This window comes from Bolinopsis microptera, chromosome 9 (assembly GCF_026151205.1).
Source record: "Bolinopsis microptera isolate Bmic1 chromosome 9, MBARI_Bmic_1.0, whole genome shotgun sequence".
Lineage (NCBI taxonomy): Eukaryota > Metazoa > Ctenophora > Tentaculata > Lobata > Bolinopsidae > Bolinopsis > Bolinopsis microptera.
In genome coordinates, this window is record NC_087080.1 from 15335803 (window position 1) to 15350330 (window position 14528).

Below are 14528 nucleotides of genomic sequence, written 5' to 3' on the forward strand. Positions count from 1 at the left end.
ATTCCACAAACGATTTGTCGTGGGTAACCCAGGGTGATAACCATTCCACAAACGATTTGTCGTGGGTAACCCAGGGTGATAACTATTCCCCGAACGATTTGTCGTGGGTAACCACGGGTGATAACTATTCCACAAACGATTTGTCGTGGATAACCCAGGGTGATAACTATTCCACAAACGATTTGTCGTGGGTAACCCAGGGTGATAACTATTCCCCAAACGATTTGTCGTGGGTAACCCAGGGTGATAACTATTCCACAAACGATTTGTCGTGGGTAACCCAGGGTGATAACTATTCCACAAACGATTTGTCGTGGGTAACCACGGGTGATAACTATTCCACAAACGATTTGTCGTGGGTAACCCAGGGTGATAACTATTCCCCTAACGATTTGTCGTGGGTAACCACGGGTGATAACTATTCCACAAACGATTTGTCGTGGGTAACCCAGGGTGATAACTATTCCACAAACGATTTGTCGTGGGTAACCACGGGTGATAACTATTCCCCAAACGATTTGTCGTGGGTAACCACGGGTGATAACTATTCCCCTAACGATTTGTCGTGGGTAACCACGGGTGATAACTATTCCACAAACGATTTGTAACGAATACCACATGGTGTTGAGGTCAGAGGGGGAAATCATTTTCATATTTTTAATATATGTGATAGAGCTGCTGGAGACAAACAAGTAGGAAAAACCGCATCAAAATCTGACCTTGCAGTCCAGAGATATTGCCCGCCAAAGTTTGAGGTTCACCTAAAATTACATGTAGAACTAAAACTAAAAAAATGTTACCCTTACCTTTTGGAAAAGACACGCCCAGGACCTTAAACTTTTCACAGGTTTTCCTTGGGCGAATACCCGAAAAACGTATAATATATAACATAAATTTAGAATTTTGCCTTTGCTCTTAAAATATGAGATTAACTTAACCCCAAATTCATCAACAATCGCTCTTTCTTACTGTCACCAAGATGTAACTAGGTCGAATGGAGAAATTAGGTCTCACGCAGGAATTAGGTCTCACGCAGGCGCGTGATATATAATATATAAATACACTTAAAATCCGCGCCTGCTTGAGACCTAATTCCTGCGTGAGACCTAATTTTTCCGTTCGACCTAGTTACATCTTGGTGGAAGTTAGTAACAAGTCTACGAATGGGCGCAGCAATAGTTCGACAGCTTCCGCTCGTATCATGGCCATTGTCCAATATTTACTCATTAGAAGATCCGTTCTATAGCTACATTGTATCGCTCATCATTGTGTCCAGGGCTGACCAAACAATAGACCAATTTGTTAAACGGTTGCCAATCTTTATACAGCTCATTTTTGATATAAGATTGTCTAGCTGGTGGTCTATGCAATTTATCTTAAAACCGGTATAATCACGCAAAAGCGACGCAATCCTCTTTTTCCTTCATAATTCAAAATATTGGATTTAGTGAATTGTTATTCACCCAGCCTTGCTGGGGGTTTAAGCGAAATTTGTTCTTCTGCAAACCAAACTGTTTAATCTGTTTCTTTAATCTTTGGGCTGTGACACTCTCCTTAGCATTCTCCTTGTAATGAGACATTCTCCTTGTAATGAGATATTCTCCTTAGTATTCTCCTTGTAATGAGATATTCTCCTTAGGACGATGGGGTTTTATTTTCAGCACTTTTACCGAGAATGGATGAACCATCATCAAGGCGAGGGTGTAAGTACTTTTTCTGTTTTCAAAGCATAATTTTAAGCACCATTAATTAATTAAAGAGGTGTGTAATTTATATTGTACACTATTTTAGTATATATAAACAGGCGGTTCAATTCTTCAGTCATGACAATTCTTTACATACAAATTAAAGTTAAATAAAGCCTCAGTTATTAAGGTACAACTCATACTAAGCAGTATGTTATGTAAACTATAATATTAAATGTTGGATGTGAAATAAATGTGTGCTTTTCCACTCTTTAATCCTCACGTAACAGGCGGACCTTTTGTTATTGCATACCCTGGAGTAAGAACTAAGACCTTTTGTTAGCCACCATCAGCTTGACATTATGTTACTTGAACTGATAGCGCGCAATTATTAAGAGATATTCCAAGTGTTAGAGATATCCCGTATTCGAACGATTTGATTAATCGGGCTTGCTAAATGTTAGCCTCTAGCTATTGGCTATCACAGTAGCAAGTTATCTCTGGACCACTCAGCCCTCTGAGCAGTATGTGACAGGCCAGCCTACTATCCGGTTCCCACTAAACTACATTGAATGATTTATCTTTCTACATTATTGAATTTCTTTCTATATTATTGTATTTGAATTTTATTGTTGCTTTTACTGTCTGAAACACTGTCCGAGGCTAGACACTACCCGGAGTCGCTCGTTAAACTCCGCAGAATTCATTAATTAAATAATTTTATATTCCCGGTTAAGGCTACCAGCCGTTGCTTCACAAACCTCGCATTCAATTATAAAGGGCTCCCCGAATCGTTACCACGTTACCAGTCAGAAAGCTTCAACGGATGTTATGAAATGAAACTACATTTACCGTGACCACCTTCACTGTTCAAGGTAAAATGTGTCTTCATGAGATCTGGGGATTAGGCTTTAAAGATGAAATAATACATGGGAACTCCAATGGGCATGTCCGAGATTTATCTTCAGGGAGTGTAACAACGGGTGATGTAAGCCTTTACGGAATCGAGAGCGAATGCGGGCATGTTAGTAAACAACAACAGAATACTTTCAATTACCTCGACAATTACATCTACTCCTGCTATCGTGATTCTTGATATCATCAGCACGCCTGTTATCGTGATTCTTGATATCATCAGCTCAGTTTGTAATCCGGTTATTATATGTTATTATTGCCTGTTAAAGAGCAGTGGTCCTAACATCATGGTCGGGGGGGGGGGGGGGGGGGTATTCAACTAATAATCCTACAAATCACCTGATCACCTGACTAACTGTTAATAAGCTCACAATAGTAAGCAATTCTTCCTGTGGTCACGTGACCCAGCCCCCTATTTCAGGAGATGATAATGGACGGAGTACACTTCAACTCTGACGGCGTGCACGTGTTCCCCACCCCTATCCCTATGCCGATAGAAGGAGCCCACTACGGTGAGGATACCCACAACTTATACAGCAGGAGGGGCAGTGAGACCTACAATAAGTGCAAGTCAACAAGGGTGAGTTAATTTATCAATTTAGATAATGTCACGTGGTGTGATTACGTCACGTGGTGTGATTACGTCACGTTATGTGATTACGTCACGTGGTGTGATTATGTAATATACCGCCACCACAAGGACCTGATAATCTGTCCTGTCTACAAAGTGTGTTGGTTTTGTGCCAGTAACCCAAAGAAGAACCGCTCCACCCCAGTTCTACACGTTAAGACTGTAGAAGCAGACTGTGTTTATTACAAGATTTATAAAGTACAGACTAAATAAGGCCTCACTTCTCCTCTGCACCAACAAGACTGCAGGCAGATCTTTATATATCACCGTTCAAAGGAGGTCTCGGTGTTATTCATAATGAACATAATCGGCTAATGAATGCGATAATATTTATGTGAGTCTGCAGAAAATGCTCATAACATGAAGTAAACAGTACAATAACGAGTGAAACTAACTGCCAACAGTAATTGCTCACTTTGTCATCGTACGTTAGCTCATCTCCTATTTTTATTAAGAGCACTTTACAAAATACGAATCATCAATTACTTAGGTAAACTTTATCTAAATCCGAAGAACATGGTATCCATGGTATGATAATGAATAAAATCGACTAATAAATGCGACGATATTTATGTGGGTCTATACTACAAAATGCTCATTACTGATGATATGAAGTAAAGTTCATACAAATCCCGAGATCATGACTCCTGTTAGAACATAATGATATGAGTTCATGACGTGGAGCAGTACAACATTCAGCTCCTTAATAAATATTACTGTTAATAATTGCGATTATATTACTGTTGTCGTGTGGTACAGCTTCGTTATCAGCAGCTGTAGTACGATGGTATGTTGTAGTAGTATGCTGTAGTATGTGTGGTTTTTGCGTCGTTTCAGTACTTGAGTAGTGAATGACGTGTATGTTGTCAGTTGTGTCATGTTCTGTGTAGATATATTGTAGATTTTGTTGAGCAAATATTGTTTTGCAAAAGGTTTCTGGTCACAGTAGAATTTCTTTGGTCACTTTGAAAGGACTTCTCTTGAGTCTTGACCGAGGCAGCTGCAGACAGATGGCTCTCGATCACTGGGGCTGAGTTTTACCTTGCCTTGCCTTGTTGTTATTGATTGTCTAATCGCAGATCTACCTGAAAATTGTGAAATAAAATATTGCCTAAAACCTTAAATTTCGGTGAAAATCGCCGAAAACTGTTGTCGACCTGATATGACGCCACGCCCAACTGTACTAATTTCTGACGGGAGCACGATAGAGACTTTCGGGTAGATGCGAAACAACCGCACCTAACACATTTCTATACAATGAGTTATGAAGAAAGTTGTACCATAAAATGCTTATTTTTTGAGTTATTTATTATGTCAATTAATAACTCTTATCTATACTATATTTTAAACTTTTAGACGAAATCCCCCCCCCCCTCCCGGCAACGGGAAAATCGTTTAGGAAATCCGAATACTTACAACTTTACAACGTTGTCGTCACTGTCAAATAAAATCCATACTTTCTACAGTACAGAGCTTAGAGCTAAATGGTGAAGAGATTAGAAAAATTTAAACATAAATATTTTTTTAATTTCCTCAAACAAAGCTTTCGACTATCGGGTTTCTAGTATAATATAATACGATCATTCGACTTCGTTTTAACCCATTTAGAAACCCGAATGTATTTGGAGCTGAGGGTGAAGATGAGCGTGGTCATATGGGCATATGGCATGACGCCAAGAGTGAGATATGTGTTTCCGGGCTAAATCTATTCTGGGGTCCAAGGGGAGTCTTAGGTCTCTGTGCAAAACTGAAAGTTCGTTCCAAGTCGCCTTGATCGACATTAAAAACTTTAAAAGGTTTTTAGTTTGTCACTTACCTCTTGAATGGTTTTTGAGGCGCTCAAAAGACTTGACCATTTTACAACGGTACGTAATATTTTTTTTACAGAAGTTCTATTCAAGTTTCGGGAGCAAATTTAAAACAAAACTTTAAATGCCGACTGGGATATTCTTTTCTAAATATTGAATGTTATTATGTTCTAATTAAGTGAGTTTTCATGCTGAACATTTTTAAATATGTCCTTAACAATATTAAAGGCGCCTATAACACCCTAGTGTTGATATGAAATATACTTTGTGCAGTATATTCATATATTTATGTAGGTCACGCTTCAATGGCAGAACTGCATTTACATATTTTTTAAATAGATATATTATTTAAAAGTTAGAATTAATTGCAAAGTCCTATTAGATCATCAAACAAAGATGTCTTTAAGAAAGCTGGTGAAACGTTCTGTTTCAACAGAGGTTTTTAGAATGTTTGTTATGTTTTGCCCATATAACCTGTCACCTGTCACAGCACAACATACAATGTCTAAATAAGTCTAGCAGAACCATTATGAATATTTGGTGTCAAGAGACAACAATATTTATTTATTTTGTGATGTTCTGTGATTTTTTGTGATGATACAATTTGATTATTCATTTAAAAACACGTGAATACACAAGAGTAAACAGCTTAAAGTTATAGAAGCGGGATCTACGTTCGTTCTTGCCAGCACTGTGATTATTCTAGAGGTCCTCTGCAACTTACGCTTGGTCGATGAAAAGCAGTCATAAAATTACATGCCACTGCAGGAATTAGTCTGTTCATTAGTCTGTTTTTTATTAGCCTGTTAATATCTCTAATTACAAGCTTCTAGCTGGGACTCTAATTAGTCTGTTTTTTATTAGCCTGTTAATATCTCTAATTACAAGCTTCTAGCTGGGACTCTAATTAGTCTGTTTTTTATTAGCCTGTTAATATCTCTAATTACAAGCTTCTAGCTGGGACTCTAATCTGCAGGTGCTCTGGGTTGTTTCTTCTTTTAACTCTCTTAAGGCGACTTAAACTTCAGCTTATTCCGAGCCTCGCGTACTCGCGTTGGATTATTGAACTACTATACAAATAGTGCTCCAATTTTGAAATGCTGCTACTATAAAAACAGTGTTTCTATGAAAATAGTGCTACTGTAATATAAGTACAGCAGTTCCCGCTAATATATTCCAAACTCTCTCTCTCTCTCTCTCTCTCTCTCTCTCTCTCTCTTTAAATTACGATCTTCACATCACTAAAGATCTTGTTCGTTGTTCGGTTTGCATTTATAGTCCAGTACAGTGTATACCGCAGGATCTGTGCATTAGACAGGAATTCATGAACAGCCAACTTTATCGAATTTCACAATATAATAATTATATGATATTGAATTAGATTTATTCTTCTATGTTAACATTAGCCCCTTGTGAATAAACACAATATTCCGTCATCTTAACGATCAGCATTCTGTATTTTATTCTCTTTTGTATTTATTTCCGGTGACTTGGCCTCCTGTTATCCTTAAACATTTTTCTGCTTATCACATGGGACGAGCACAGCTGTGATTTACCTGTCTTACGGGTGATTGGTCAGCAGTAAAAGCAAGCGCAAATGGCACAATGACTCCTGTCCAGTGATCATCGTGCTCCCTCGCGATCTTGCGATCCTTGTTCAGGGATCCTTGTTCAGGGATCTTTGTTCAGGGATCCTTGTTCAGGGATCCTTGTTCTCGAATCTAATAGTAAACCCTCACGTTTGGGGATGCCGCGGCCTGGCCCTTGATGTAATATATTGCGTCTGCTACTTGTGTAAAACTACGGTTATTATTATCATATTACATGGTTTGCACTTATGTCGAGTGACATGACGGAGAAATAATTGGTCCGTGCATTTAATCTCCACTTCTTCTCTCTCTCTCTCTTTCTCCGTTTGATTCTCACAACCGTGACAACGTGTTCAGTTAAACTGGTGTTGTGGTGACGTCTGTTGTGTGATTTTGTAAAAGTCACTGAATATACAGGCCTTTAAACTTGACATTGAAACTAAATTATTTCGGAGTAACTGTTTTAAGTTGGATATAATATGCTATTTATAAAATAAGTCATTGGCTAAGAATTGTGTCTCGGTCGAGCTTGATTCCTGTTATTGGCTCACTCGAGCGGCTTAAGCAGGGCTGTCGCAGGGGGTTCCTTACGTCCTTTTAATACTTGTGTGAAAGATTTATTTGCGCTTGTTAAACTCAAACACTTTAAACTCTACAGTCACTTCAAGTTGCTACTTGTTGTGAAACTTTGTGTTCGCTTCACTGGCCTGAGGTTCAGCGCTTATTCATGGAGCCGTGGGTGAACTATTGGAGTTAGTCGAGATTTATGGCGTGAAGTATTACAAGATACAGATCAAAATAATGGTTGATTTGCGTTAACTATTTGATCTGGTTACTGAACTTGTTAAGATTTACATCAATAGCATTTGAGATAAATTGGTTCAGCTCGACCGACCTTATTGTCGCATTCTTTTCTTTACCATAGGTAATCCAATCAACGCCGGATACCAATTTTATGTTGCATTTAGCACTTGTAGTTCGTTTATCTTGCACTGTTGGGTACATTTTTCCCATTTTTGACCCAGTTTCTTTTGAAGTTATGTTTGAAACCTCTTCCAGACCATCACAAAGTTCTAATCCTGGAATTCTTCAGAAATGAACCCCTACATCGGTGCATAGTACTGCATACGAGCCCATTTCTGGTCCCGCATATTTTACCGGTTGATAAAATTCATTAAGTAATAAATGTCTGCATTTTTATTATCTGTGACTGTTACATTGTGAATAAAACTTACTTACTCAATGATAAAGCTTACTTAATAAAAGTTTGTGCATTGTTATCCGTGACGGTTACTTACTATTCTCAATTTATTTTGACATTATCTGAACTCCTTTTTAACACGTAGCTGTCATCTATGGTAATTTAAATTGAGACTGGGTTCGTTTAATGTCGAATTGTTTCGACCTCATATAACGTTTAATTCCTGATTCCGACTTGGCTTACATTAATATATAATATTATAGTTTAACTGTGAATTGAGATCACGTAACTTATCTGCCCCAGCCACCGATATTATATAATACGTTTTCAGACAGTGATCTCCGGCAAATTATTTATATTACTGCTTTGTGAAATCTGCCGCTTAGACGAGGGGATTTGTTCAGGCCTGGCAACACTGTTGGGCTTAGCCTCGCCGTTATGATTTCTACTTTAAACTTTCTTGGCAGCAAAATTTCTTTATTGGCCCGTTTTCTGCTGACGCATGAAGAATTCTTGCCTGGACCGATGATAAGGTGCTAAGTGGCCGAAACCTGCTCACGCAGCAAAAATAATGAGGCTAATAATAATTCTAACAAAGGCGGCGCTATGAGAGCTAGGCACAGTATAAATCACAAGACCCAATAGTTTGTTTGACTAATTATTAGCTCTCTCAAAATGTCATCTCACATTTAATATCATAACTGAATAATCGTGCATTTAGTGACTCCATTTAGTGACTCCATTTCATTATGAATCCATTGCATTTAATTGTGATTGCACACGTTAAGAGTAGTCAAATTTGATCATGGTCAAACAGTGATTTCCCTCCTCATTTCATTGTTACCTTTTGTGTTCTAACATTAGGATGTTATTCTTCTGGCCGAGTGAAAAGATAAATACCATGATTATTATTGCGTAAGAATGGGAAAATTTTGTTTCCTTGTTTAATCTAAAAATGGATTGTTATATTCAAGTTGTCATGCTGCCTTTGTTTTCAAAATCCAACCTGCTCGTTGGAATTTTGTTCATCTTTTCAAAAGTCACATACTGTCTGGTAATTTTTTATTCGACTGTCGACTGGAATTTCGCTAAATTCTTTAGAAAAAATTGTCGTTTAATCAATTGTTTAGTTGTTTCGGACCAGACATATTCATAACATAGTTTACGACAAAATAACTATCGAAAGCATTTTCATCAGCCGGTTGCCTTGATATATCCAAAATATGAGATAATATCTGTCGTAATTAAGAAAGATAATAACTTGATCCGATTTATGTAATAATAATTCCCTTGCCACCATCGCACAGAAATTACTATCGATCGTCCAGATTAACAAATTTTGCGACTGTTCGACAAAAGATCCAACAAATCTTGGACATTTCCGTAATTAACATCCAAAATTGGCCGACCACCGGTGACACTAAATATCATTTCAGTCAATCAGTAATTTCCATTTTAGACGCATATTTTGAAATACTGACGTATCTGAGGTGTGCGATAATATCCACCCTATTACAAGTCTCTAAGCCCGTCTGCAATGCTGGATTGTAATGGCTTTTGCTTTCATACGTTTGCTGTTTTACCAAATCCGAAAGATTTGAAAATCTTTGTTGAGTACACATTAATTGGTCTGGCGGCGTCTTAATTAATAGTATGTGATATTGCAAATCAAGGCAAGCTCGGTTACAGGTTTGTTAACATTTTATATCTATTTCGTTGGCCTATTTAAAGCTGAACGTTTAGTTGGAACATTGTTAGTTTAAGCCATTATGTATATTGTCTAATAACCATCATTAATTACTAATTATTAATTACCTTGCTTATGTTTCGTGTTGTTTGAGAACAACAAATCATTAATTACCTTGCTTATGTTTCGTGTTGTTTGAGATCAGCACAGCAATTTCTAAATTAACACCGCTAATTCACTGAAATTAGCATAAATAAGATAATAGATATATATTATATATTTGTTTAGTGTGTCGGTTGACTTCAGGATTCTGACTTCTGAGTGCCTTCCGTTAATAATCAGAATAATCACTGAGCAGATCCATGTAATAATGGAGCTGTGATAGAGCTCTCTTCCAAGTTAGATGATCGGCAATATATCTCATAAACATTATAAACATTATAAACATTATGATCATGCACATTATAAACATTATAAACATTGTTACATTATAAACATGCACATTATAAACATGCACATTATAAACATGCACATTATAAACATGCACATTATAAACATTATAAACATTATTTAAAACATTATAAAAATTATGAACATGCACATTATAAACATTATAAACATTATAAAGCCTTTATAGTTCCCCTCTCAAGCTCCTTCTAGACACCTCTTTAGCTAGGCACCGGCAATACCCACAGCTAGCCAGGTAACTAGGTAATTGCAGGAACCGAAGGATCTAGAAGGCTTGCCCAATGCGCTGGTTAAGGAAATGTATTCCGTATAAAGTTAGTCCATATTTTTTCTCTCAGCTCCGTGGCTTCGCTGCATAAAGGCATAAGTGTAGCTGCTCAGTCAGTCAATCCTGGTTTCCCATTCATTTGGGTAGACATCTAACCACCTATCTGACAAAACCTCTACCTGTGTCTACTCAGTTAATAGATAAGAAATGTCATGGGAATTGTGGCTTTTGCTCTCGGCACTCTGACTGTTTTAACGAATACTCGGCGCTATTTAATGTATAGTAGTGGTTTGTTATCTGATTGTATATTGTATTGTATTAGCTTTATTAGTTAAGGCTATAATATGTATAGTACACAGTATGTTTTAGTTTAGGCACATATTCTTAGTTATAGTTAGAACTAGAAGTAGAAGCAGTGGGAATTTAAGATAACTTTAATCTTTTTGCAATTACGTTATCATCTTAACGAATTAAAAACACACATGAATAGGCGTGAAAGTTTTGATTTATTGACCCAAGGCAGGGGATTTTATCGTAAGATAGTGTCGACTATTCTAAAACAGTTCTGATTATTATAAAACAGTGCTTTTCGAATTCTAAAAGAATTCTATGGATTACAATTTGACAGTTTTTGGGAGTTCCAAATAGTTTCTGATTATTCTGATTTCTTGCGACAAATGATACTGCACTCAAATTATTTGTTATATATAGTAGTGTTGAAAGTATTAAAACAATTAAAACATTACAATTTGATTAACGTTATTTCTAAATAAAAACCTTTTAAGTTTATTCTTTTGAACCCTTGGACGAGCAGTTGGGCACTAGGTACATTATATTATGCTATTTATTTTTTAATTAACTTATATTGTCCGCACAGCAGCTAGTATAATTTACCACAATATAGTATTAAATCGATTTAACACCGCAATTCCAGTCGCAAGCCTGGGACCACTACTAGCATAGTCACAACATCTACAAAGCTGCCATATAGCCTGACTGACAATTTTCTCGACTGACTGACAATGTTTCTTCTTTTCCCCATTTAGAATACAAAGATTAGTACATTTTAGCTTATGATTAATATTATATTTTTACCTATAGTTTACCTAGATTAACAAGTTCGATATACTGATTGTCTGTCAATTATTATCTCTAAATAGCATGATGATCATTGCTTATCTATAGTTAATATGTAGTACAAAGAGGCAAGAGCTAATATAATTAGAATGAAATAATTCAGGAGCGTTTAGGACGTGGATGAATTAACGAAATTCGAGAGTACTTAATTAATTCTTATTCCGGAAATTAACAGTGCTATATTAACTAATTTCATTGAACCTAAATGATAATAAGTTGCAACTTTGTCCCTTATTTTCTATCACAGAATATCGTCATTTGCTTCGTCATGGTTAATAATAGCCCCCCATACAAACAAATTCCTTACAAAAGTAATTAATAAATTAATCTCAATGAAAGCCGGCACAGCAGACTTGCTTAATTAACCTGATTCAAATTTTCTGATGATAAGGTGAGATTAACACAATGGTAGTATGTATGTTAAGGATGATTGATTTGTTTCGTTGTGCTCTCCACTTGCACTGCAACCATCAAGTACAATTGCACATCTCAATAATTCATCTTTAAATCGAGATATCTAGATTATATATCTTTTTCTTGATTAAAGCCGCTGGTTTTTAATGGTTTTGACTTTTTTGAATGATTTGCAAGTTACGGACTAATGGACAGCCGATTGTTTTATTGCTGCTTATTTGTGATCTACAATTATATTATAATACTTGAGATAATCCATTTTTATTTATGGCATTTATCGAATCTGTTACAAAAGAGTTCTAGAATTTATCAACATTCGATCGTCTAATTGCTTCCTCGAATTTATTGATATTTGTAAAATCAGAATTGTTGTTGGCCCACATAAACGTAAAGTCTGTAAAGAATTTCCTTCTTACATATTCCCGATCACACTTAGTCCAAGCTTGAGTCAGAAACTATATAATTAATCATAATTCACCAACGATAGTCTAACGCAAATAAGATTGACGGGTATATATTACAAAGGGGAAAATATAACCAGGAAAAACTTATAATGCTTTTGACATTAACCTTTTCATTTTGAAACGCCTTCGCGTTTTTATTGTTATGCACCAGCTCGTTCCTTGATCCAATAATATTTTACTGTCGCCAACAACTTCTCTTTTTCTTCTTTTTTAACGCATTGACCCGCCATTTCACTCAAAGATACTAATGATGTACTATAATACCAAGAGGTGACGTCGTGCTAAATTGCTGTAAATTGCCAAGAATAATTGGTGGTACATAATGTCTTTGATTTCCGGTATACCGAATACCGGATATACCGTGCTTACTCATTTAAATGATATATATCACGGCAATGTTTTCGGTGACCACGACCGCTATAGCATCCATTTGATCTTCGTGATTTTGTCTTGTTCTATAACGCTAAATTACATACATATGTGTCATGTTTAATCGCTGTCTAATGAGTCTGACTAAATCAAACTAATAGAGGCAAAAGAACGACACTATTTGGCTGTTTTATTTTTCTACTTTACTCGCTTTTCTTTTCAGTTTACTTGATCTGAAGTTCTTATTTCTGTATGAAACTCACAATAAGAACGTACCTGATTTTATGCTTGCACTTCCGGGTTTCTGAACCTGCCATTTATGTACACTTTTTATTTGAAATCGAAATTGAAAAACAGCCGAATTTATGCAATATTTGTTGAAAACGAGCAAAACAGTCATGTTTACACATCGTTTATAGAGAGAAAAGCAGCAGTCATGTTTATGATGTGGAACGAGCAGAAGCGCCTGGAGCAAGAGCAGATGGAGAGTCACGGGAACAGCCGACCCACCAGTCACGTGTCAGACCCTCGCACCAGTACTACCAGTGTAAGTAGCGGGGAGGCGGTTCTTGTACACTTGTCAGATCCTCGCACCAGTACTACCAGTGTAAGTAGCGGGGAGGCGGTTCTGATCCTCGCACCAGCACAACCAGTGTAAGTAGCGGGGAGGCGGTTCTGATCCTCGCACCAGCACAACCAGTGTAAGTAGCGGGGAGGCGGTTCTGATCCTCGCACCAGCACAACCAGTGTAAGTAGCGGGGAGGCGGTTCTGATCCTCGCACCAGTACTACCAGTGTAAGTAGCGGGGAGGCGGTTCTTGTACACTTGTCAGATCCTCGCACCAGTACTACCAGTGTAAGTAGCGGGGAGGCGGTTCTTGTACACTTGTCAGACCCTCGCACCAGTACTACCAGTGTAAGTAGCGGGGAGGCGGTTCTTGTACACTTGTCAGACCCTCGCACCAGTACTACCAGTGTAAGTAGCGGGGAGGCGGTTCTTGTACTCGTGTCAGACCCTCGCACCAGTACTACCAGTGTAAGTAGCGGGGAGGCGGTTCTTGTACACTTGTCAGATCCTCGCACCAGTACTACCAGTGTAAGTAGCGGGGAGGCGGTTCTTGTACACGTGTCAGATCCTCGCACCAGTACTACCAGTGTAAGTAGCGGGGAGGCGGTTCTTGTACACGTGTCTGATCCTCGCACCAGTACTACCAGTGTAAGTAGCGGGGAGGCGGTTCTTGTACACGTGTCTGATCCTCGCACCAGTACTACCAGTGTAAGTAGCGGGGAGGCGGTTCTTGTACACGTGTCAGACCCTCGCACCAGTACTACCAGTGTAAGTAGCGGGGAGGCGGTTCTTGTACACTTGTCAGACCCTCGCACCAGTACTACCAGTGTAAGTAGCGGGGAGGCGGTTCTTGTACTCGTGTCTGATCCTCGCACCAGTACTACCAGTGTAAGTAGCGGGGAGGCGGTTCTTGTACACGTGTCTGATCCTCGCACCAGTACTACCAGTGTAAGTAGCGGGGAGGCGGTTCTTGTACACGTGTCTGATCCTCGCACCAGTACTACCAGTGTAAGTAGCGGGGAGGCGGTTCTGATCCTCGCACCAGTACTACCAGTGTAAGTAGCGGGGAGGCGGTTCTTGTACTCGTGTCAGACCCTCGCACCAGTACTACCAGTGTAAGTAGCGGGGAGGCGGTTCTTGTACACTTGTCAGACCCTCGCACCAGTACTACCAGTGTAAGTAGCGGGGAGGCGGTTCTTGTACTCGTGTCTGATCCTCGCACCAGTACTACCAGTGTAAGTAGCGGGGAGGCGGTTCTTGTACACGTGTCTGATCCTCGCACCAGTACTACCAGTGTAAGTAGCGGGGAGGCGGTTCTTGTACAC

At 38.4% G+C, this 14528-nt stretch overlaps 1 protein-coding gene across 1 annotated transcript in view; it reads left to right on the top strand.

The window, feature by feature from the left end:
• The first annotated feature begins 1643 nt into the window (after positions 1-1643).
• LOC134820802 (uncharacterized) overlaps positions 1644-14528 on the top strand; it is a 34918-nt gene continuing 22033 nt past the window's right edge. Inside the window, exons 1-2 of the mRNA XM_063831432.1 lie at positions 1644-1703; positions 3022-3180. Of these exons, the coding sequence (XP_063687502.1) occupies positions 1644-1703; positions 3022-3180 (219 nt within the window). The remainder of the gene's footprint in view (positions 1704-3021; positions 3181-14528) is intronic.